General features: G+C 35.1%; 4 protein-coding genes across 11 annotated transcripts; 1 reads left to right on the forward strand and 3 right to left on the reverse strand.

Annotated features, from left to right (window-relative positions):
• Nucleotides 1–239: 239 nt before the first annotated feature.
• Nucleotides 240–8,917, reverse strand: LOC129871632 (protein FATTY ACID EXPORT 1, chloroplastic-like). 5 transcript variants are annotated; one of them, XM_055946587.1, is made up of 7 exons: nt 8,728–8,917; nt 6,435–6,672; nt 4,788–4,955; nt 3,981–4,027; nt 3,856–3,896; nt 3,659–3,767; nt 240–786 (listed from the first exon to the last, which is right to left on the reverse strand). In XM_055946587.1, exons 1-6 carry the CDS (start codon nt 8,824–8,826, stop codon nt 3,674–3,676), a joined length of 687 nt encoding a protein of 228 aa, XP_055802562.1. In that variant the 5' UTR covers nt 8,827–8,917; the 3' UTR covers nt 240–786; nt 3,659–3,673. The 5 variants fall into 5 exon arrangements, with proteins under 5 accessions (XP_055802562.1, XP_055802563.1, XP_055802564.1 ...); XM_055946588.1 differs by lacking the exon at nt 240–786 and adding an exon at nt 2,671–3,268; XM_055946589.1 differs by lacking the exon at nt 240–786 and having other exon boundaries at nt 3,368–3,767; nt 3,981–4,015.
• Nucleotides 8,918–9,894: 977 nt separating this feature from the next.
• On the forward strand, nt 9,895–11,865 carry LOC129870663 (glucan endo-1,3-beta-glucosidase, acidic). The gene is made up of 2 exons (XM_055945499.1): nt 9,895–9,996; nt 10,757–11,865. The coding sequence occupies exons 1-2, from the start codon at nt 9,915–9,917 to the stop codon at nt 11,704–11,706; spliced, it is 1,032 nt and encodes a 343-aa protein (XP_055801474.1). The 5' UTR covers nt 9,895–9,914; the 3' UTR covers nt 11,707–11,865.
• A 370-nt stretch (nt 11,866–12,235) lies between these two features.
• LOC129870496 (protein IQ-DOMAIN 12) lies at nt 12,236–16,037 on the reverse strand. Of its 2 annotated transcripts, XM_055945303.1 has the most exons (6): nt 15,900–16,037; nt 15,129–15,263; nt 14,351–14,626; nt 13,660–13,890; nt 13,411–13,542; nt 12,236–13,115 (listed from the first exon to the last, which is right to left on the reverse strand). In XM_055945303.1, exons 2-6 carry the CDS (start codon nt 15,204–15,206, stop codon nt 12,591–12,593), a joined length of 1,242 nt encoding a protein of 413 aa, XP_055801278.1. In that variant the 5' UTR covers nt 15,207–15,263; nt 15,900–16,037; the 3' UTR covers nt 12,236–12,590. The 2 variants fall into 2 exon arrangements, with proteins under 2 accessions (XP_055801278.1, XP_055801279.1); XM_055945304.1 differs by lacking the exon at nt 15,900–16,037 and having other exon boundaries at nt 15,129–15,569.
• Nucleotides 16,038–17,910: 1,873 nt separating this feature from the next.
• LOC129871535 (probable inactive purple acid phosphatase 16) lies at nt 17,911–22,990 on the reverse strand. Of its 3 annotated transcripts, none has more exons than XM_055946476.1 (5): nt 22,698–22,990; nt 20,492–20,725; nt 19,326–19,602; nt 19,069–19,237; nt 17,911–18,526 (listed from the first exon to the last, which is right to left on the reverse strand). In XM_055946476.1, the coding sequence occupies exons 1-5, from the start codon at nt 22,984–22,986 to the stop codon at nt 18,299–18,301; spliced, it is 1,197 nt and encodes a 398-aa protein (XP_055802451.1). In that variant the 5' UTR covers nt 22,987–22,990; the 3' UTR covers nt 17,911–18,298. The 3 variants fall into 3 exon arrangements, with proteins under 3 accessions (XP_055802451.1, XP_055802450.1, XP_055802452.1); XM_055946475.1 differs by having other exon boundaries at nt 19,326–19,614; XM_055946477.1 differs by having other exon boundaries at nt 19,326–19,614; nt 22,667–22,944.
• Nucleotides 22,991–23,526: the final 536 nt, after the last annotated feature.

The raw sequence follows: 23,526 nt of genomic DNA on the forward strand, positions 1-23,526 counted from the left end.
CCTTTTAGTGAATTCATAAGAATATTAGTATTTGTGCATAAAAAGTACGCCAAGAGTCTATCGGAAATAATTTTTCTACCTCATGTAAGGTGGGGGTAAAGTCTGCGTGAAAAAAAATGATTTTTTTAAAAACTGAAAAATTTCCAAGAAATGATGAGGCACGATTAGAAACTCAGTGCATAATAGGCTTGCCCCCTTCTTTTCTTCTCCACTTAATCCTTTTGTGCGCCCTAACCACACATCATACCATTAGTCGTGACATGAGCCTAAATCACATATCATGCATAAGCGCGCTCTTACCATTGACCCAAAGTCTTGAGACAAATCAAATTCAGTGATTTAATGCCACAAATGTTGGAATATTCTATTCCAGGAATATCCAATGGCAAAGTAGCATGAAATTTGTGACTGACATAAGTAAAGAAACAGTGGAAAAAAGAATGGAAATGACACAAAAGCAATTAGCAACCAATGGGAAAATGAAGTCACTAAGTGGAGACCATGACAAGACTCCCCTAAAAGTGCAACACAGTTACACAGGCATCTCCAAAATACTTTTCAAAGAACAAGATTCTAATTGCAACTCAAAATCCACCATCCAAATTCCAAACACACCATCACGGTGTTATGATTGGTCAGTAAGATTCCTCAATTCTTAATCACAGATCTCGGGTCGAGCCTTAGATATGAAAAAAACTTCTAATAGGGAGAGCTTACCCCTTTAATGAGCCTTAAACGGCACAAATCCGAATCAGTCGAGACTCCAATGCAGGCACCGGACAACAACTGTAACCAAAGAAAAGAAAAACACAACTATAAAAGAAGAAAGATTTTAGACAAAGAGGAATGGGACATTTTAAAAGTTGAGGAAAATAGTTGGTTGGAGTTAGTTAGTGCTCTCCGTAGGCCAAGCAATTGAGTTAGTTAAAGACTAATTCTGAATGGACAGGTGTCTCAATACTAAGTTACCTATTTCTTGGATTTACATAAAGCTTAACATGCTGCCACGTGGATGTAACTGCACCTTGATGGAGTTTGACAATAATCCCATCCTAATAAAAAGGAGCCCACAGCTTTGGTCTAGTAGTAAAAAGCATAATGTGTGATGTGTAAGTTAGACGCATGTTACTTATGTTGTTATCGATAGGTGCATGTCACACTATTTAAAGTAGTGCATTTTCTAAGGATCCTTCGCCCCCCCCCCCCCCCCTCACCCCCCCCCCAAAAAAAAAAAAAATCAAACTCAAAATCAGTAGTGGATCAAAAATAATAGTAAGAAGGCAGTTACAACAGTAACAAGTGGAGAAGATGGGGTTGCTCAAAGTGGAGAAGATGGGGTTGCTCAAATGTAAAACACCCTTCACTTCCAATCCTAAGGTTGAAGGTTCGAGTCACCAAGGGAGCAAAAAGGTGGGAGCTCCTAGAGAAGGATAAAATAAAAAGTAACATGTGGCAGTAGGCAAGACTTGAAAAACTGGAAGACATAAGAAAAAGGTTATGGTAAAAGATCAAGATAGTTGTGTAAGGTTCTCCTTGGTGGTATAGCACTTGCATATGGCTCTAAGAAAGGGCAGTTAGGTGTAAGCCGCATCCCGAGAGGGTGTAATGTAGGCAGGTAACACAAGCATCGGTTACTTGCATATGGCTCTCTTTCTCTTTAATGGAAAAATGAGGGAGGGGATTATAAGGTGGGAAATCGAATTTCTCACCAATAAGGTGAAAGTTCAAGCAACCAACCAACTGAGCTACTAAAATTCCCCGTATGGCTCTCTTTCCCATTAATGAAATACACTTAATAAAGGTCTAAGCATGTGTAAGTATCTTGTTTCGCAAAGAAAGAAAGCTTCAAGGTTGTGTGACAATGCAGAAGAATGAATACCATCATCAATTAACAGACAATTGGATAGTGCAACAGCTATTGCATTTGTCCAAATAGATCCTTCTATACATATTTGCATCACAAATTTCAATCATCATATTTTCTTTATGATGGTGGCATCTGAGTCAACTTGTGCGTACCTCGGCTGTTCTACCGGATACCTTCTACCTCCCATCAGCATAGGTGCTAGGTAATTGCGTCTGCCAAAGTTTAGGCAGATGGAAGGAAATAAATCACCTGATTTTTCGCCTACCACCTCATTGACCATTAGGGCACACCCTTATTTTAACCATTATTTCATCTAATGAAAGCATTAGTTTGATAGGCAACAACATGTCTATAAATAATCAAAAAACTAAATCAGTAAATCAAATTAACAGAGATGGGGAAAACTAAGTAAAGGCTCCAACTTGGTAAGCAGAGATTTAATTTCCTCTCCCTTTGTCAATTATCAGCATGGTCAGATGTAGTTGAGGGATACTTATAGTTCAATGTCTTTCCTCAATTGCATCAGGACAATGATAAAAACAAGTTGAGCACAAAAAGCTTCAAATATCACTCTCGGGAATAGTCTAACCTGGTTCTACTTATAAACTCACTTATTAGAAAGGGCAGGCAGACTAGTAACGTTCTTCTGGTAGCTACTGAGCATCTTCATACGAGGAAGAGACAAGGCAATCCTGGATTTCTATGCAGGCTAGACATTGAGAAAGCATTCGACCATATCTATTGGAATGACTATATCAATCTGCTGAGTAAAATGCTTGGAGACAAACAGATAAATTGAATCCATCTCTGTGTTTCTACAGATAGATTCTGCAGTTACTAAATGGCAAAGCTGAACGTCACTTCTCTTCCCAAGGGAGACTGAGGCAACGGGACTGACTCATTCTTCTTCTGTTCATTTTTGAGAAAGTAAGGGACACTCTGAAGAGTTTTCAGAGCACCTTTTCCTATACTACCATAAAACATCAGAGTTAAGAACTCTCTTCCTAGACATCTTTGTAATACACAGGGTGATGCTCAAAACTAAAGAAAAAACTGCTTGCAATTTGGTCATAAAGTAATCTCACAAGGATCAGAGAGAATTTGGACCAACGTCCCTGCCAGTATTTCATGGGTCTTATGGAAAGAGAGGAATCAAAGATGCTTTGACGGGAGAGATGTACCTGCCCATAGATCGAAATGTAAATGTTTCTATTGACTTCCGTGGTGTCAGCACACTCTTAGATTTCTTGCATTTTTTTTGCAAAAGTAGTTTGATACCTCTTGTACTTATCCAGCACAAAAAGACTTGCACACACTTGTCAGGAAAACAACCGTAATCAATAACCTCAAAGAACCTCAAGTAATCCACCTCCAATACCCCGACAAATAAAAAGGTGCTCTCTGCAGATTTAGGGCAATAGTTGACTTTTCTCAACAGCAAAAAGCTTTAAAGTAACAAAGATAATAGTTCTAGGACAATAAATTGTAAAACAGCATTAAGCAGAAGAACAACAGCTAAAACACCATTGAGCATATTTTAGTACTTACAATGAACCATACAAATTTACATGAAAAAATGACAACTTAACTCCACCAGAAAGTTTCTACGTTACAATCTCCTACAGTGCTAAGTATAACCCAAAATCAATAATACATATTCATGATGAAGTACAATCAAAATTCCCTCATCATTTTCAATGTAAAATTGCGAAAATGAATGGGTCTTCTTGCTGGCAAACCAAGTGTGTAAGTGATTGAAAATTCCGAGTAATTCTAGGAATTAAATCTGACCTTTCTAGATTCACGTCAAGATGTCCCAGCAGCAGATACCTTCAGCTTCTTGGGTGGTGGATTCCCCCCAGACAATACCACGTAAGAGTAGAAGCAAAACATTGCAGCACTGTCATTTCAGACAGCAGAATTCAGATAATGATACACCTCACACTGAATTTTCAAGAAGATACGCGAGAAAGAAGACGTTGCAATACCTGATGGCGGCATAAAAGCCAGTGGGAAATACTTTCTTTGTCTGCAGAAAAAACTACAATTATAAATTTGAAAATGCAAGCCACTGAATAATCTAATGGAAGACTTCCAGAGTACAAGGAACTACCAGAGAGAAAGTCTGCATGTTTTTCCATAGAAGGACTGCGGCAAGCACTGCAGGAACAATAGCAGCGAAGTCATTAATAATTGGAGAGACAGTATATACTGAATATCCACTAGGCTGGACGTATTGATGTCAACAACAACCAACTACACAAAATGTTTCATTTGCTTCAACAAATGTGGCAAGAAAAGAGTGACAGATCAATCTCGAAATTGATTGGCTTGAAGTAGGAAAATAGAAGTAAAAAAAAAAAAAAAAAAAAAAACTAGATCTTCGAATGGCAGATGGGAAAACATACTTTCCTTCTTTCCCCTCTTTTTCCTTTTGAAAGCAAGGATTATTTCCGCATAGAAGATGTTTCCATGGACTTAATATATTCATATTACCAGGTAGTTGAGGGCGGAAAGTTGTGAAACCGAGAGCTAGAAATATACATTATTCATTTATAGATATCTTGTTCATTTCAAACAATTATGTAATCAATTATTACTAAAGTTTCGTTTCCCAAGTGTTTTTACATATCCGCTGTCTCATTCATACGAATATCCATCAACGAATAATTATACACATAAATTTTGTCTTTCCTGTCCCCAACTTTCCCAAGTGAAAAAATATTAGTATTCAAAAAAACGAACGACTTAATGCTCGAAAAAAAAAGAAGAGAAAATGTAAGGCTGATATAAAATGTTAACACTAAGATCAGATACAAAACAGATCACATTCAAAGAAATTGTCCCCTTCTCATCAGCAAACTAAAGCTAGTCCAGCTGCACAAATATAGCAACTAACTTACAGGAAACCAGCAAATACCTGCTTGACCCAGTATGAATGGCAAGCTAGATTTTCCTTGTCTCCAGACCCTCAAGCTAATGGTGCTGAAGCCCAGTAAAGCACATCCAAAAAGAACACCATTACTTAAAGTCACAGGGTTCCTTGAGAAAATAAAACCAACAATGCCCCCAGTGAAAACAAGACCACCTGTGATGAGGATCATTATAGTACTTACAAATCATAATAATTAAGTGGCAGCAAGAATTATACACACCAAGCCGGACAGACAGACGGACGGGACGCACAGACGGAGGGATGGACGTACGGGACGGAGGGACGAATGGACAGACGGATGGATGGATGGATAGATATTTCCTGAATCTAATGATATACGTATGTAAGATTCTGAGAATCATTGGTTCCTGCATAAAGTTGAGAACTTTATATAGCTCAAAGAAATGCAAGGGACTAATACCTTGATTCTTCCCTTACCTATATCTACTGCACTACCAAACATCTATAGGATGCACAAACTCCTAAATAATGAAGCAAATTTCTTGGATCCAGTGACACATCGGGAATTCCACCAGGATAGGTCATTCAATAGAACTGGTGTTTACGCTCAAAGGAAATGAGTTAGGGATTTATTCTGATGCTCACGACGTATTAGCAGGTAAAGAAACAAATGTAATGCTTATGTTTCCAATGAAGAAAAGGAATTTCACAAGACAAAAATTGATCCTTGCCTACATTGACAAAATATGTCCTCCCTTTGGATGAAAAAGTCTTAAATTTTTGTACTTTCAATAGGATCTTTTAGGTTTAAGAAAAGGACCTGAGGGTCAATTAATGTTTAGACTCTGTGAAAGGTCATAGGAAGCACTCCCCAATTTTTTGAGGAGGTTATATTACACCAGAAAGGGGATGCTCCCCAATATATAAGAGGTATACACGAAGGGGCCTCGGAGCAACGGTAAAGTCGTCTATGTGTGACCTATAGGTCACGGGTTCGAATCGTGAAAGCAACCATCAACGCTTGCATTAGGGTAGGTTGTCTACATTACATCTGTTAGGGTGTGGCCCTTCCTAGGACCCTGCTAACGCAGGATGCTTTGTGCACCAGGCTGCTCATATTTATAACAAGTATACATAGCAAAAGAAGGATCTATACAGAATGTTGCACTCAACAAGAAGACACCTACTATCTATCCAAGTAGTTATCCTAAGTACTGCAGAAGCAAAAGAAAAACAACAAGACATTTGTACTTTTAGGTAGTTCCCCCTTAAAAGCCCTACCATTACTATCGACTTGGATGCCTAATGTAATAGTTGAAGGGCATGCACTAAAGTATATCCCAATGAATGGCTGGCAACCTAATCTTCCTTTTTCTTTACCTTAATTGATCACCACAGAGTATAAAGAGAGGGAGTTAAAAAAAGGAACGCAAAACAAACAAAAAAGACAGACATATCTTCTCAAAGAATCATTAAAACCTCTAGAATAGAGCTTATGTTTGGATAAGGCAATGAGGTGGAAAATTGTGTTTCTAGTTTACACTATTTCAATTTTAAGCATTATTCTGAAAAGTGCAACAAGTGAGAATACCTTGACAGAGAAAAGAACAGATGGTGATATCAGGCACTAAAAAAGCACTAGTTTCTCTACATTTTTGAGGCAATACTCACCAAAGGGAATACCAAAACAGAAATCATGAATTTTGGCTGTATTTTTTGAATGACTGATGGAGTTTGCTTGCACTGACCCATTCATTTCTTTTCCTGGAACAAGTTCTTCTGACTTTAAATTTGCATTTGATGAGCTTCCGTTATGTGATTGTGATGCATCTCTAGTATAACCTAAAGCGGTCCTGTTTTCTAAATTGGATAAATCCGAGCCACAAGCATCATTTCTCACAACCACTACCTGAACTCTATGACAAATGAAGATGTGTAAGTGGATATACGTTCCAGATAGAGTGTCTCTCAATCCACAAACCCAAATTTCAGCAAAACAATAGAAAGTCCAATTCAAGTAGTATTAGAAAACTAAAATCATTATCATTTTGGAAGTCAAATGCCAGATGTCAACCAATAAATCACCAAATTGCTTTAAAGAAACAAAAGAAAGGAAAAGTAAGGATGACATGATTAAGGATTTTACGCAGTTCAATGGTTCCATCTTAGAGCCTGTTTGGATGGACTTATTTTAAATAACTTATAAGTTGAAAACTGCTTATAAGTTAAAAAAAATAAGTAGGTGCAGCCCAACTTATTTATTTTGACTTATAAGCTGTTTTCAACTAATAAAGGGCAGCCCGGTGCACTTAGACTCCCGCTATGCGTAGGGTCCGGGGAAGGGCCCGACCACAAGGATCTATTGTACGCAGCCTTACCTGTTTTCAACTTATAAGTTGTTTAAAATAAGTACATCCAAACAAACCCAATTATTTATTGAGGCTTATTTTAAGCACAAAATGACGTTAAGTTGGCCAGTCAAACACTAAAAAAAGCTGAAAACAGCTTATAAGTAACTTATAAGACAATCCAAACGGGCTCTTAGTAGGCTTTGATATGATTCGTGAGCAAAAACATCTTCTATTACTAGTAGCCGGCTAGCCTCAAGAGGCTATTGAAGTAAGTTGATAGAGAGACATCAACCTGAAGTTTAAAATGTGAATAGTTAATGAATTTGATTTCTTACAAATTGTGAATGATGTTTAGAATTCTGAGGTACACACAAGTTGGCCCGAAGACTACCTACTTTATGTTAGGTTGAGAAAATGGATCTAAATAAAATGGAGCGGATCTAGAGGATTCGCACAACCAACGCCACCTAATTTATAACTGACCCAACTAATTTGGACTGAATGTATTGCTGATTGACATGACTCCTACATTGAAGTCAGCTTAATATTACAACAACATATGCAATATTAAAATTAAGTCAGATCCATCAAAACAAAACAGTAGGGATAATTGGAATCAGACAAGTATGTGCTCATATTATGCCTAATAATTACACAGGATACAACAACACATACCCAGTGTAATTCCATAAGTGAAGCGTGGTCTAGGGAGGGTGATGTGAACGCAACCTTACCCCTACCATGTGAAGATAGAGAGGTGGTTTCCAAAAGACCCTCGGTTCAAGTAAGGAATATAAAAAATAAAAAGTCAAGTATGCATAGCAAATACAGTAGCAGAGAATCTAAAGAAGAGAACAGTAGCAACAACAAATAATATGACAACTGAAGCAAAGGAAACAACAAGTAACACAAAAATCGAAGAATAATATGGTAGGATAATCTGTAAAAATAAGTATTTTTGTTAAGTTTTAAAAGTCAAAATGTGGTTGGCAAAGAATTACCGTTAACTCTAGGACTAAAACCCATTGAAAAACCACACTCAACCTTCATTGCAAACCATGAAAAGAACACATTTTTTACCAAAAAGATCAATTTTTTGAAGAATTGACATAACCCTACTGTCCCTACATCAAAAATTCATCAAACTCATTCCTTTTTTTTCTGGGGATTCTTCAATTCTTTCCTTTTATCCAAACAAGAATAACCACACTCAACCTCCATTGCAAACCATGAAAGACCATATTTTGACCAAAAAGATCAAATTTTTAACCAAATTAGTATAAACCCATATCAAAAAACCTTCATTAGCAAACCATGAAAAAACCACATTTTGACCAAAAAGATCAATTTTTTAACCAAATTAGTATAACCCCACACCAAAAATTCATCAAATTTCCTACCTCTTTTTTTTCTGGGATTTCTTCAAATTCTTTCCTTTTATCTCCAAACAAACAACAATAAAGCAAACACCCAATAAAGAACACTAATTTCTCAATTACAAAACAAACATAAATAAGAAATTCAAAACAAATTTACGGGTTAAGCAAAATTTGGGGAAATAAAAAATAAGTAAATAATATACAAAAAATTAAAATTAAAAATAAAATTGGCACCTTCCGATGAAGAGTAGAACAAGGATGTAGATGAGTGTAGAATAGAAATCTTCTATTGATGGAGGAGAAGCATGAGAGCTGACAAATCGCTGATGACATTCTTGATTCACTTTTAATTTTTTATTTTTTGAGAAAATATTGGAATATTCAAAGTTTGTGTTTTTTTTTTTTATGAATTTGAGAAAGTGAGAAAAATGGTTTATTCAGATTCTGTTGTTGGAGGGAGAGACTAGAGAAAATTGACTGGGGACTAAAGTGTCATATTTAATACTTTTGGGCCTTAAATAGATAGTGCTTTTTAAAGCATTCAGCTGCTCGACCAAAAATAATTATAAGAACTGTTATTCTTTTGCAAGTTTCTATATTTTTCTTTGAATCGTTTAAATCCATCGTTAGATAAATTTGTGTAACGATAGATTTGGTTTGATCGCGTTGTTACCTTAACATTTTCTTCTCATTTTATTTTTATTTATTATTAAAATAATCTTACTTTATTCTTTACCCTAACTTTTGTAGTAGCTTTATCTCGTACTCTATTTTTCTAGTAGATTTATCATTCAAATTATTAATATGTAACATTATGTAACAACAAAGAGCAATACAATCTATCCAAATAGTGTATTCATTAAAATTATATAATACGATACAATACAACATAATGCATTATAAAATAATATGTAATAACCATTCACACAGAGTGTTAGTTTTCAGTTCATTAACTAATAATACATAGGGGCAAATGTATCATTTACCGTACGAGTTCAACAAAACTCAATAGCTAAGAATTCACAAATTGTAAACTTCAAATCTCAAATCTCAAATCTCTCTCGATCACTACCACTAGAGGTGCCAAACCAATTCTATGTACACAAGTGTCCTTTAGATATTCTTTTTTAGTCATTATTGAAATTTCTACCTACTATATATACTCCAACAATTACTGTACTAATTGATGTTAAGGTTCTGCTAATTAAGAAAATTCAATGTCATTTTGATCAAGGATTTGGAGACTTTTCAAACTTAGTGATTTATCTCTTAGGTGTATGTTCTAGATCATATAATTCAATTTGTTTTTGTTATCTTTTTTCCATAGATTGATTTGACTTGACAATATAATTTTTCTTTATAAAGGATATGTTTTTCTAGTTTCTCTTAGCCATAGTTAAATTTATTTATTTTTCTTTCCAATGACTAGCACAACATCAAATTTTAGTTTTTTCACTTTGATTATCTTTGGTGTACTTACATTAGCTACCCTGGATTTTACAGGTATACATCTCTCTCTCTTTCTTCTTAGACACAAAATATTACAATAGTATAATATTTTCTACTTACAATATAATTACTCTTGTTTTTTTCGATCGCGCTTGAAGACTATTTTACACATATAATTTGAGGTATGTCATTAAACTTTTCTCGCTATAACAAAAAAATAATTATTTGTTGCATCAAATTAACTAAACCATGTGTAGACTGCTCAGGAAACACAAATGATCGGAAGGTCAAATTTTTGGCACATATGAAGTGAGTGACATGCCATGACTCGGTGTCAAAAAGTTTGACCATTTGACTCATATGTGGCGAACGATGTGTTATAGTCTGTCATTCGAAAATTTGACATTTCGATCATTTGTATCTCCTGAGCAATTCACACGTAGTCTAGTTACTTTAATGTTATATCGAGTAAAGTTCAGTGACCATGCGTGAAATTAATCCCTATATGACATGGACTCAAGCATGAGTATTGGATACATGGAGGTACTAGACTCAGGTTTTGAACGAAGTACTTGTACTCTCATCCTCCGTGGCTAACATAAGCATAATGAGACCAATGAAGGATCCGAGTAACATAGCTTGATGAGCTTATAGGTAGAACCTAAGTTGCACGGAGTCTTCACTTTCGATGCCTCACCCGTGTCGGATTCTCCAAAAATACACTACTTTTGGAGAATCCAACGCGCACCCCTGACATTTTTGAAGAGTCCGAGCAACATAGGGTAGAACTAATGTTATGTTTTATACAATGCAGGTGCTCAAACTGGAGTTTGTTATGGAAGGCTAGGGAATGGATTACCATCTCCAGCAGATGTTGTGTCACTATGCAATCGAAACAATATTCGGAGAATGAGAATATACGATCCTGACCAGCCAACCCTCCAGGCTCTCCGAGGCTCCAATATTGAGGTCACGCTAGGTGTCCCGAACACAGATCTTGAAAGCATCGCTGATAGCCAAGACAATGCAAATACTTGGATTCAAAATAATGTTAAGAACTATGATAATGTTAAGTTCAGGTATATAGCAGTTGGAAATGAAGTTAGTCCCTTCAATGAAAACTCCAAGTATGTACCTATTCTTTTCAATGCCATAAGGAACATTCAAACCGCAATATCTGGTGCTGGTCTCGGAAACCAGATCAAAGTTTCCACAGCTATTGAAACTGGACTTACTACAGATACTTCTCCTCCATCAAATGGAAGATTCAAAGATGAAGTTCGATTCATCGAGCCTATCATCAACTTCCTTGTGACGAATCGCGCCCCTTTGCTTGTCAACATTTATCCTTACTTTGCAATAGCTGAAAATCCAAACATTAAACTTGAGTATGCACTTTTTACATCCCCTGAAGTTGTTGTCAATGATAATGGAAGAGGATACAAGAACCTTTTTGATGCCATCTTAGATGCCACATACTCAGCCCTTGAAAAGGCTGGTGGCTCGTCTTTGCAGATTGTTGTATCGGAGAGTGGTTGGCCTTCAGCTGGAGCAGGACAGTTAACTTCCATTGACAATGCCAGGACTTATAACAACAATCTGATTCAGCATGTGAAGGGAGGGAGTCCTAAAAGGCCTTCCGATCCAATAGAGACGTACATCTTCGATCTGTTTGATGAAGATCAGAAGGACCCTGAAATTGAGAAGCATTTTGGACTATTTTCAGCAAACATGCAACCAAAGTACCAGATCAGTTTTAACTAGTTCAAAAGCAAGAGGAGAGCATTAAGAGGGATAAAGGACTTTCCTTTGTATGTATGAAATTCTGAATAACAGTTCCAGCTTCAAGAGAAAGTAGCCTATATGCATTATGTACTGAAATCATCATATGCTAATAAAGAAAGAAATATATTACAATAATGAAACACCTTTCTTTGCACTATTGATTTTATCTGCAGCAACCTTGTGTATCATTGAAGGGGAGTTTAGGAGTAACGGTAAAGTTGTCTCCGTGTGACATATAGAGCAGGGTTCCGAGCCATGGAATCAAACACTGATGATTGCTTCAGTGTAGGCTGTCTACGTCACACCCCCTTGGATGTAGCCCTTCCTCGGACTCTGTGTGAACACAGGATGCTTTGTGCACCGGGCTGCCTTTTATACACAAGGTCCTTTGTTTTGCATTTGGTTGGCTCACATTCCATTGTTTCAACCAGGAAAGGGAATACTTACAAAGAAACTTAGTTGAATAGAGGAAATCCCTTGGCTTGAACGATGAATCGAGAGAAAGAAGGACGTCGCAATGTAAATTTATATGCAAAATTGAAAGTAGAAATGTTTACAGGAGAAAACCATCAAACAAAACCAACCATCACTGCTTTTAACAGACTCAAACTCTCTGAAGCATACAAAATTAGGCAAAAACAAACAAGAACGGAGAGTTTTTAAACTATTTACATCTTTATGTGAATTCTATTAAGAGTATAAAGCCAGAAAACAAAAAACAAAAACACTTCTTTTCCTCAATCCATTCGTATAAATTACACAAGCGGCTTTAAATCCAGATTATAGCTTCTTTTTGATTGAAGTTTCCGTTTTGCCTTGCTGGAACTATCAAGCAACTGAGCGAGCAATGCATGATAAGCTTTTCAATCTCGGTAAAAGCCTTTTATATTTATAGCTGTCTGTTGAGAGATTTCACTGTTTTTGGTACTTCTATTCACTTCACCATTATATGAAGTCCAAGAAGTATGGTTGAGCCTGTAGGGAGAATGTTGACCTGAATATGTTTCGTTTAACATTAGTCGTTGCTTTGGTGTGCTCATCGATCTCGTCTTTGCTTTTGCAGATTCTGTAGCAGCCATGTAAGTAGGAAACATGGGAGAACTTGGTAAAGAGCTATCATCACCAATTGATTTCTGTTTCACATGAGAAAATGATCTCCTTGGTAGTGATGACGGAGAATTTAAATCTCCTGTGACATCTAGTTTAAGCGTTTGTCTCATTTGGTTCATGTCAACTAGAGGACTACTTGAGTCTGCAAATGACCTCAATTGCTCAAATAACTCTGCTTTCCTCTGTGCTTCGATTTCTGTCCATTGATCGAACCTGGAACTTCTTCGATTTTCCTTAATGATGAATGGTTCTTGCATAACATGATCATTTCTCCTCTCCTAAAAAACATTTTGAGTTATTCAACCATAAAACATGATATATTACTTCCTCCGTTTCAATTTGTTTGTCTGGTTTTGACTTGATACGGAACTTAAGAAAGTAAAGATGACTTTTGAATCTTGTGGTCTTAAACATGTTATGTGGAAAGTTGAAATTAAAGAGTTGTCATAAAAGGAAAGAGACATTCTTTCTGAAATGGAGTAAAAAGGAACATAAGACAAAAAAATTGAAATGGATGGAGTTGTACATATCATTAAAAGGGAACTGAGAAATTCTAAATGCAAGTGAAGTTACCCTATGTGAAAACGAGTATGTCATCATACGCTCTCTTTTGGCAATGGCTTCTTGTCTTCTTGAAAACAAGGAGTCAATCTCTTCCTTTGAAGCCAAACTATAATCCCAAGTCCTTTGGCTGTTGCATTTTAGCTGCGATAAGCAAAGCCATGTTCGACAGACTTCATCATTAGAGTAAAACAAATTCATATTTAAGTTCAATTGGAGGCTAAAACAATGATAAATATCTTATGTTATTAATTCACTTACTCTTAATTCATTAGATTTCACACTTTCTTTCAAGCTATCATCAAGTTTCTTTTCGATACTCTCATAGTATTCTTCCACAGTAGGAACTCTGATATGATAAACTCTTGGCTTTGGCATTTGAAAGGGCAACATAAACTTCAATTTGGCAACAAGTCTTTGTCTCACAAGTTCACCTCGAATCACTGCTTGAAGCTTCACGAGTCCCTTCAGGGCACTTAATGCTTTCCTTGCCTACAAAAAATCCCACAGAACCACATTTAATTGGACATAAGTGCATTTCAGCAAAGAAGTGGAAAATTTTCTAATAGTGCAAAGGAAAATAACAAGAATGACATGAAACTAAAGCAAAGGCTGAAATTTCTTTACTGATAACCCCTTTTAAGTTTCATGATGATTTACTAAATAAAATATAACATAAAGCAATCAAGTACACATCATATATCCCTAACAAGACAACCAGTTCACAATGAAATTGTTTGTGTTGAATACTGTGGTCATCTCGTCTAAAAGTTTAAGTTGTTAGAGAGAGCGCACTTTTGTTTACTTAATTATATCTTCAACATGCCCCTCGAATGCAAGCCTAATCGTTAAGCACGTGACAATTCTTTTTTAAGGTGGTACTATGTTGAATTTGTGACCATTTCATCCAAAATCTTAAGTTGTACAAGAGAGAATACTTTTATCTACTCACAAGGTGTGCACGATAAGCGGTTTGGATTCTGACGGCAGCATTTCTCAGCTTCCTCTCGAGCTCATACGGAGCGATAGTGAGGCGTACAACTTCGGCTGCAGCATTAGCAGCAGCTACAGCAGCCTCAGCTGCAGCTGCTGTTGCTAAAGCAACAGCCATAGCATGTTTCTTCTGTTGTTCTGTTGCCTCAGTTAGTGTTATTTGAGGTGCTTCAATTGCTGGAGGACTCTGCTTGAACTTGAACCTTCCCAAAAACCATTTCCATCTCTTTGGTTTCTGAAAATAAAAGAATTCAACATTCATGTTCTCAACAGATAAGGGAAAATCAAGAAAGGGCAGGGCAGCCCGATGCACGAAGTATCCTAGCGTTCACGCACAGTCCGAAGAAGGGATGCACCCCAAGAGGGTGTAATGTAGGTAGCCAGCAGCCTACGCTGACTTGCAAATGTCAATGGCTGATTCCACTGCTCGAATCATGACCTATATTTCCACATTCATGTTATAAATCACATGAAGGGGAGCCTTGGAGAAACTTTAAAGTTGTCTCCAGGTGACCTACATGTTACAGGTTCGAATCGTAGAATCAGCCGCTACTATTTGCATCAGGGTAGATTGTCTACGTCACACCACCTTAGGATACGGCCCTTCCCATTATTATGCGTGAACGAGGGATGCTTCGTGCTGTCTTATATTTCATGTTATAAAATCATGTTAGCCAATTCTAATCAGAAAAAAGGGAAATCAAGATTTCAAGAAATTGAGAAAAAAACAATCAAACCTTTTCAGCTTTTGGTTTTGCCTCAGGAATGAAAAGTAGTCTTTTCACAAATGTAAACCAGCTTCTTCTCTTTCCCATTTTAAGAATTCATCAAAACAACATGCCACCACCTTCTTTGTAAACAGTCACCTTATTCTTGTTAAGAGAAAAAATAATCTCTTTGAGTTGCCAAGTTCTATTTGTTTCAATAAAAGCAAAAAGTTCCAAGAAAATTTACATTTGGAAAAGAGGAAAAAATAATAAATTTCACTTCTCTTGCATAATCATGAGCAACAAGACATTCTTGAGACTAACAAGGTTTGTGGGGTTGTGATGGAGTGTAAATTTTCCTTTGTCCTTGATCAGAAGTATCGGAATTCAAGTCCCGAGTATATATTGAGTTGCTTTTGTTAGAGAACACTTAATTTTCAACTCCCAAGGTTGAAATTTCCTGGGGTGAAGAGCTATAATGCCAGAGGCAAAATCCAAGATTTAAAGTTTATAAGCTCATGATTTTAATACTTCTGAATTACTATATCCTAAATTAATAATTTGTACATACTAAATAAATTTCTAAAGAAAAATATATGATTTGAACCATAATACGGATACCAGACACAAGGTGTGTGAAGCAAAAAACAAAACATTATTCTTGTGATATATAGCAACTAAAGTAAACCATTCATGAGACTAATCAAGGATTTAAATTTTTTTAATGGACTATTTTCATAATTTTTCCAATTAAAACAAGGTAATTATGAGAAACAAAATTAGAAAAAATAAGATACATACCTTGAGTAGGTGAAAGAAAGATGATTAAAAGACCAAATTTGAAGGACATGTTCAAGATTTGGAAAAATCCAAGAGTGTCTTATGAAGTGATTCTTGAATTATGATGTTTTTGTTGTTCCATGTGGCTACATATATATATGTCCATTACTAATTATATTTTGAGAAGCATACCATGTGCTGATGAAAAATAAAAAGAGAAAGAAAGAAAAATGAATAATTGATTTTTCAATTATGTAGACTTTTGCTAGTACTTATTTGTGACTTTAGGAAGTCCCTTCAATAAGGAACAATTTTGTGCATTAAACTTTCGCTATATACGAAGTCTAAGGAAGAATCAAATGACAGAAACATTACCAATTATTCAAAGCCCCGCTTTATAATTAGTACAAATAACTATTTTAAACAATATTGATGGTATAAAAAGAATTTACACTATCAGTGCCTATAATTTTAAATCATTTTTTATTATCCATGTGATTTTTTGTCCATTTTTTCAATTCATAAAGACTAAAGTTGTCCAAATAATTTGTGTAGTTTTTTTCCTTTTCTTTTTGAGGCCCCTTGTAGAAAGATGTAATTAAATCCTGGCCTTTAATTTGTAGCTTTTGTCTTTTGAGGTGTTAAATGGCCCCAAATTTTGGTAATTCAAAGATAATAATGATAATTTTAATTTGTAAGTTGAAAAATGAAAGATGAATGGTAAAATGAAAGTTAGTTCTAATTATACTTGCAAAGTACTCATAAATATAGTAGTTTTTTTTTATTATTGAAATTGATAATTTTAAAAATTATTGATACATAAATAATTGAATATTGAAAATGATCGTCGCAGTCTAGTCTGAGTTTCTAATAACTTAACAAAAAAGTATATTAGAAGGTTCCCATTTGAATAAAGCATTGTCATTTTTTCCAAATTGATGATTGCACATTCCTTTTCATTTATTGTACCATGCATTGGATTGAATCATTTTCTGATGCATGAATTTTCATATGAAAAAATAAATGATCACACATAATTATAGAACCTCTTTAAATTGAACTTTTTAAAGCTACTTTTGAAACACAAAAATTTCCATGGTCAGAAGTTGTAGTGTCACTACATGATCAATTAAATACATTATCATGATTATCTCAGCAGCACAAAAAATTGCTAAACTATTTTCTATAACCAAATTTTTTATTTTATTTTATTATAATTGTCTAATACTTGATATAATTCAGATTCACTATCACTGAGCATCCATTTAAAGAGAAAATCGCTTTCTACCAAAAAAAATTTCATTCTCAAGACTCACACTCAAGACTTTTAAAATTAGAAGAATCTCACCTATTCCACTACACCCATGATAATAACGCAAAAATCATTCAAATTAATTAACAAAAAAAATTATTTATATTGACTTTGTGTGATAAGGGCAAAGACAATGATTTTTTTGGTTACAAAAAATAATTCATTGTTTTTTATATTTTAAAAAAAAATTAAGTCTGTCTGTAAAATCAATAAGTACATCATCCAAGTGGCCATGAAGACTTATACAAATTAGGAAAATGTAATGATTAAAAGATATCTAAGCATGGATTTTAGCGCAGAAAGTTGTAATAAAAAAACAAAATAATTAAGTGAAAGTAGCCATCATTACTATAACTTGTGCTTGTACTTATTATTATTATAGGTCCCTCTCTAACTCTGTCAAGACCAACAAATATATATAATTAAAAAAATGCTTTTTTATTACATGTACTAGTTCTCTTTTTTAAAATCTTACTAGTAAAATTACACTAAATTTATTCTTATTGTTATTATATTATTTGGATTAATTTGTGCGAATCTCAACTATTCAACGGAATACCAACACATTATATAGTTGGATGTATAGTAAAAGTAGGAAGAGATGTTGGATATATTTTTGAAGCGTGAAACATGAAACTGCAATCACAAACAAAATATAAGGAATAATTGTTTCGATCTTTTGGAACAATTCAATGAATTTAGTGGATCATTGTAGAGGTCTAAATGTCTATAGATTGAACCTATTCAATTTTTTACAGTATGATGGTTGATGATCTTAGATGGTTGAAAGACAATAGCATGTTTGATAGAGATGACATCACAATAGGATGAAGACGATACTTCTTATCTATTTTCATATAAATTTCAAGTATGAAAAATGAAACTGCAATTACAAATATAATATGAAGAAAAATAATTTTACTGATGAATCTTTGTGAGTATAGACTCTACGTATATATTCCGTTAATTCTTCACTCTGAAGTTATCCATAATTCAAGGGTTGAGCCAACGTCTTTCTCGAACTTAGGATAACGTAGACCTTTGATCTCCAAGAAAGTCGTGCAACATTTCATTGCTTCAGGTTGATCTCCAGGAAGAACTTCGTTGATCACTCCTCTCTTGCTGACGAGCTCAGTAGGACTTCACTATGCATATGACCATCTTCCATGTGAATCCATGACTTTAAAGAAAATGGTTGTTGTATTATCTCTAGAATCCTAGCTCCCCTTGGCCAGTTTCCATATCCTCCATAACCTGAGTGTCTAGCATAACATAACCAAAACTTCTTGTATGGACAACACCAGTCCAATCCATGGTTATGACCTACAAACACAGCCTGCCATCATCCAAAAGAATATTAATATATCACTAAGACCATCGGCGGAGGTAAGAAATTTTATGGGGCTCATCAACAACAACAATAACATATCCAGTGTGAACCCACAAGTGTGGTTAATGGAGGGTATATAGGATATACGCACACCTTATCCCAACCTTTGTGGAGTAGAGTGGTTGTTTCTAATAGACTCAACTCAAAAGAACCAATTACATACGGTATTCATCATCTACTATATATACGCAAGAAAAAAATGAACTTATTTATACAATGTGGCTTTCTGGCGAAGAGGATTCGTATGAACCCCTTCTGCTCCTCTAGATCCGTCATGACTAAGACTTCTAATTTTTCCAGACAGAACAACAACAACAACATTATCCTTCTCATCTTTGAACAACAATTATTCTAGAGTAAACGAGAGACTTGGAACAACGATAATTTTGTCTCGGTGTGACATATAGGTCACGGGTCTGAGCCATGAAATCAGCCACTAATGCTTGTAAAACATAGAAAATGTTAAACTGAGCTCTGCAGTTATTTACCTTCACAGAAGACCTTCCTTCAAGAAGCTTCATCATCCCCATTTCAGCTTCTTGAGAAGCGACTTTCTCCACGAACATTGAGCCAATACACTTCCTGTGTGCATAAAACCTTGGAGCAACCGTCTTATAAGCTTGGCTTGGTATATGCCAAAAAATAATCTCGGGCACCCTGTTCAATGTCCTTTCACGTTTAATATTACTCCAAATGAGAAACTCAAACACGAAATTTAGAGGTTAAAACTCCAACATTTGATTACCTTGAGTTAGGATTGATCTCTTGCGATGTGCGGTTGAACCATTCCACTTGGGCATTGGATATTACCTCAGGGTATGAACCACCACCAGAATCCAAGAAATACATGTATGCTATGACTGATTCAGGGTCGTCCGTAGAAGAAAGTTTAAGGAAGTAGTTGGAAACGCTTGGCCATAAATCTTTAGGACCAAATTTCGAGTAAGATAATTTATTTATCTCTAGTTCATTCGTCATCAGCTCCAAACGCGTAGTGCCCTTGAAGCTGCAACCTTTACCTCCTGAAATAGAAACTTTCCTGAAATAAGCAATTTTCTTCAAAATCATATCGTACCAGCAAGAAGCATTAGGCCGTTCTTTTTGCAAAAAAAAAACACCATCAAAAAGCTTGATTGATATAGCTAACATAACAAAGAAGTATCAACTGTTTTTACAAGGGATCCATCCGACTCATCCAAAAGTTCTCTTTGCATGAAACCTGCCTATTGATATAACCTCAGAATCTAAGAAAGACATGTTATGACTGATTCCAGGTCATCCCTTAACGACAGTTTAAGAACATAGTCGGAAACACATGGCCACGCATACTTAGGACCAAATCTTGAGTAAGAATATGTGTTCATCTCCTGTTTAATATCAGTTCCAAACACTTTGTCCCCTTTGACGCTCAAACCTTTACTTCCTAATAATCCTACTAGCTAGAAGCATAAGCAATTCTTTCAATGAAAATCCACTTGGTTCAGTGCATTTCGAGATTCAAGGTCACACACTGTAACACTTGAACAAGTTTTGCACATTTGTTTATTCAAATTTATCATTATACAAAAAACATATCAGCTTACTGAAAGACAATTTCCTCGACTATTATTGACTTTTTAGTCTAATTCTACTCATCCAAAAGTTATCTTTGTACGAAATCCGTCTCTAGTATAGAAACATAATATTGTAAATTGACCCTTTAAGTGATAAAAAGGTCATTCATAACAATGTAAAGAGATGCAACAAGCCAATAATAAAATTTTCATCTACTTTTGCTAAGTTGGAAAAACCATAGGATAAAAGGAACATTAAAAATGCATGCTATTTACAAATTGGAAATCAAGTGAAATCTCAACAAAGGAAGTATTAACTTTACGTTTCTGATAATGCGACATCAGCTTATCTTGGTACCTTGAGACTCACTAGGACAGGAAGCATTCATTGGACAACGAAGAGGAGGAATTCCGGTGGATGAAAACCAATCCATTGGCCACTCAAATGGCATATCGTCATGGTTTCCGAATACACTAGCCCATGGAATTCCCCTGTCTCTGGTCGGCGAGATCGCTTGATTCCAGTATAAACTTGCATTTTGGATAGGTATGTTGTTGGCTGTAATGACATCGCCAAGATAAACTACGAAGTCTGCAACAAGATTCTTGAATTAGACAAGCATTCAGAGAAAATGCTTTAGTGAAGATCATCTCAACTCCATGTGTTCAACTTCAACTTCAACTCAACCCAGCGTTATCAACACAGTATATATATCTATATATCAAACAACAACAACATACACAGTGAAATCCTACAAAGTGGGGTTTGGGGAGGGTAAGAGTTTACGCAGACCTTACCCCTATCTTGTGGAGGTAGAAAAGTTGTTTTCGAAAAACCCTTCAACTTAAGTGAAGAAAATCAAAGTAGTAACGAAAAGAAAAAATGACAGAGAAGAAAACATGGCAACTAATATGAGAGCAGCACAGAGCATACAAGCAAGGAATAATAACATCAGCAAAAAATAGTGCGATCATTTAAACATAATAAACAATAGATGGTAATGAATAACAAAAGCAAGCAACTACATAAGCATTACCTAACTTTCAACAACAACTGTGCCTCAGTCCCACATTTCATACTAAAAAAGTACTCCTAAGAATATCATAACGAGGCAACACCATTGGGAGATCATCTGAAGAACAACAAAACTAATATGACAACAAGTCTCGATTGATGAGACCAGAGGAAATAGAGTGTATAGAATTGCAGATATTGTTCACAAACAATGTAAATATGTAAGTGCAATAGAATATCTACTTTGATATCACATTTATATGTTCAAATTCTATGGCCATCATAATAATACCTCAGCTACATCAGGGACTTCATTATTTAGGCACAGAGCACAAGATTACTAATGTAAAACACAACAACATAAAGCCATTTAGAGGTAAGTGAATAAAGATTTTGCTGAAGAAGTCATAGTAAGACCCCACCACTAACATTAATTTATCTTAATATAGTATTAAATAAGACAATTATGAGACAAACAAATGAGTTTGTATTTTTTTATTCTGTATCGGACGTTACTTAATATGAGAGAATGACATACTCAATAAGCTCATCACCAAGTTATCAGACAGTACATACGTTACTTCAAACTAATTATATTACTATTTCAGATAATTTGCAATATAAAAATCCAAAATTTTAAGTCTCTCTCTCACACACAAAAACACAAGCATGTTGTTTACCTTCATGTTTGCAATCTAAGATTACATATAAATGATCTTTAAGTGAGTTGATTGAATAATTTTTTTCACATTGTGCCCAAAGGTTTAGCCTAGTAGCCACTAAAATGGGTATATAACTTTGAAAACGAGGATTCAAATGCCAATAGAGACAAAATATTACTAGAATTACATATTTGGTCTATTTGGTGCTCACATTTGATTATGGGAGACCTGCTCCATAAAATTCCGGTACGAAAAGTTCTCCACACAATCTTTATTTGAAATATGTGTCGCTAAAATTAGTACATTCATTTAAGCAAGAAAAAAAATGAGATTTTTAATTTTCCCCGCGACTAAGTACATATCAAGTGACGGTGGAGTATCTATTCATACAAGTCTTAATTGAGATGACTAAATGAAAATAGTAGACGAACTTGAAGAAGTCGTCTACACATTTCCATCCGCCTAAGATTTAATATACAGAGTAACCCAACACTAGTGCTCAAAGGCGGAGACTGGATTTTTAGTTTATGAATTCTTAACCGCCGTCTTTTTTTGCTTAGTAGATTCTAGATAAATTATTTAAATATAAATACAGAATTTGCATCTAAACTATTGGATTCTACCGAACTAGTAATTACCACAATGCTTCCAACTAAGCTAACACTAAAATAAATATTATATTCACACAAATGAAACTAGATACAATAAAAAATTACCAATGCTTTATATATTTAGGTTTCATTTGGTACGCGAATTAAGATATGAAATATATCAAAATTAAGTTTTGAATTAGATTTATATTATATTTGATTAATGATAATAATAAATATATAATTTAGACCGCATACCAAATGACCTTGGAAAAAAATTGTGGATAATATTATCACCTGGGTTTTCTTCATCGAGCACAGTAGACATAACTTTAATGGAATTTACGTCTTGACGTGGGCCCCAGTCCGTCCATGCGTTTTCTCCAAAATGCAAGTCGGCGAAAAGAGCAATTTTGAACGATGAACCGGCCGGCGGTACGTGTAGGGTACTACTATTTTCCGGTGTCGGTGATCGGAGAGAAATTTTCCGGCAAATTTCACGTTCATCAAGTGGTGAATTGTGTGAATGGACGGTCAGGATTAATCGGAGAATCAGAGAGATTAAGAAGACGGTAGACATTATCATTGGAGGTGTGCAACAACAGTATTGTAGACTGTAGTACAGATATATAATTTTGAAGGTGATGTGGAAATTACATAGTTATCCTTCACTAGTTTTGTGTCCAGCGGTGCACATCGACTAATTTTACGAGTTTTCTTTATATCTCATCAAGTAGAGAGGTACATCAAAGAGTTATCGGAAAATATATGATGTAACACAGTTTCAACTTAACGAGGAATTTATATTAGTAAGTAGCATGTGAAGAGTCAAGAGACACCTTAGGTGATGGGTGATTTGATATATATCTTTTGTTGAAAAATTATATTATGTATAAAAGTTATATATTAAGTAAGTATTATGAGTGTATATTTAATTTTGCACGTCTTTAACATAAATGAGAAGAAATTTTACATTAACATTCGTTAACCTTTTGGTTACAACAACGAATTAAATAGGAGTTTTTTGTGTTGTCGTGCATATTAATTAGTAGTGATAATATTACCCCTATAAATTCTTGTCTTTCGATTTTTTTTACTTATCTATTGTTTAGTGTACATATTTCTT

This window comes from Solanum dulcamara, chromosome 10, assembly GCF_947179165.1.
Source record: "Solanum dulcamara chromosome 10, daSolDulc1.2, whole genome shotgun sequence".
NCBI lineage: Eukaryota > Viridiplantae > Streptophyta > Magnoliopsida > Solanales > Solanaceae > Solanum > Solanum dulcamara.

What these genes read in the sequence shown, in the direction of transcription:
- LOC129871535 (XM_055946475.1), bottom strand. Translation starts at nt 22,986, where the DNA reads ATGATAATGTCTACCGTCTTCTTAATCTCTCTGATTCTCCGATTAATC. An exon ending in CTGTCCTAGTGAGTCTCAAG is followed by an intron (nt 19,615 to 20,491) that starts GTACCAAGATAA and finishes ATTTCAGGAAAG; the next exon opens with TTTCTATTTCAGGAGGTAAA. An exon ending in AAGGAAGGTCTTCTGTGAAG is followed by an intron (nt 18,527 to 19,068) that starts GTAAATAACTGC and finishes GGATGATGGCAG; the next exon opens with GCTGTGTTTGTAGGTCATAA.
- LOC129871632 (XM_055946587.1), bottom strand. Translation starts at nt 8,826, where the DNA reads ATGTCATCAGCGATTTGTCAGCTCTCATGCTTCTCCTCCATCAATAGA. An exon ending in ACATGCAGACTTTCTCTCTG is followed by an intron (nt 3,897 to 3,980) that starts GTAGTTCCTTGT and finishes TTTTTTCTGCAG; the next exon opens with ACAAAGAAAGTATTTCCCAC. An exon ending in GGCTTTTATGCCGCCATCAG is followed by an intron (nt 3,768 to 3,855) that starts GTATTGCAACGT and finishes CTGAAATGACAG; the next exon opens with TGCTGCAATGTTTTGCTTCT.
- LOC129870496 (XM_055945303.1), bottom strand. Translation starts at nt 15,206, where the DNA reads ATGGGAAAGAGAAGAAGCTGGTTTACATTTGTGAAAAGACTACTTTTC. An exon ending in CAAAACCAAAAGCTGAAAAG is followed by an intron (nt 14,627 to 15,128) that starts GTTTGATTGTTT and finishes TTTTATTTTCAG; the next exon opens with AAACCAAAGAGATGGAAATG. An exon ending in CCGCTTATCGTGCACACCTT is followed by an intron (nt 13,891 to 14,350) that starts GTGAGTAGATAA and finishes GATTTTTTGTAG; the next exon opens with GCAAGGAAAGCATTAAGTGC.
- LOC129870663 (XM_055945499.1), top strand. Translation starts at nt 9,915, where the DNA reads ATGACTAGCACAACATCAAATTTTAGTTTTTTCACTTTGATTATCTTT. An exon ending in AGCTACCCTGGATTTTACAG is followed by an intron (nt 9,997 to 10,756) that starts GTATACATCTCT and finishes TATACAATGCAG; the next exon opens with GTGCTCAAACTGGAGTTTGT.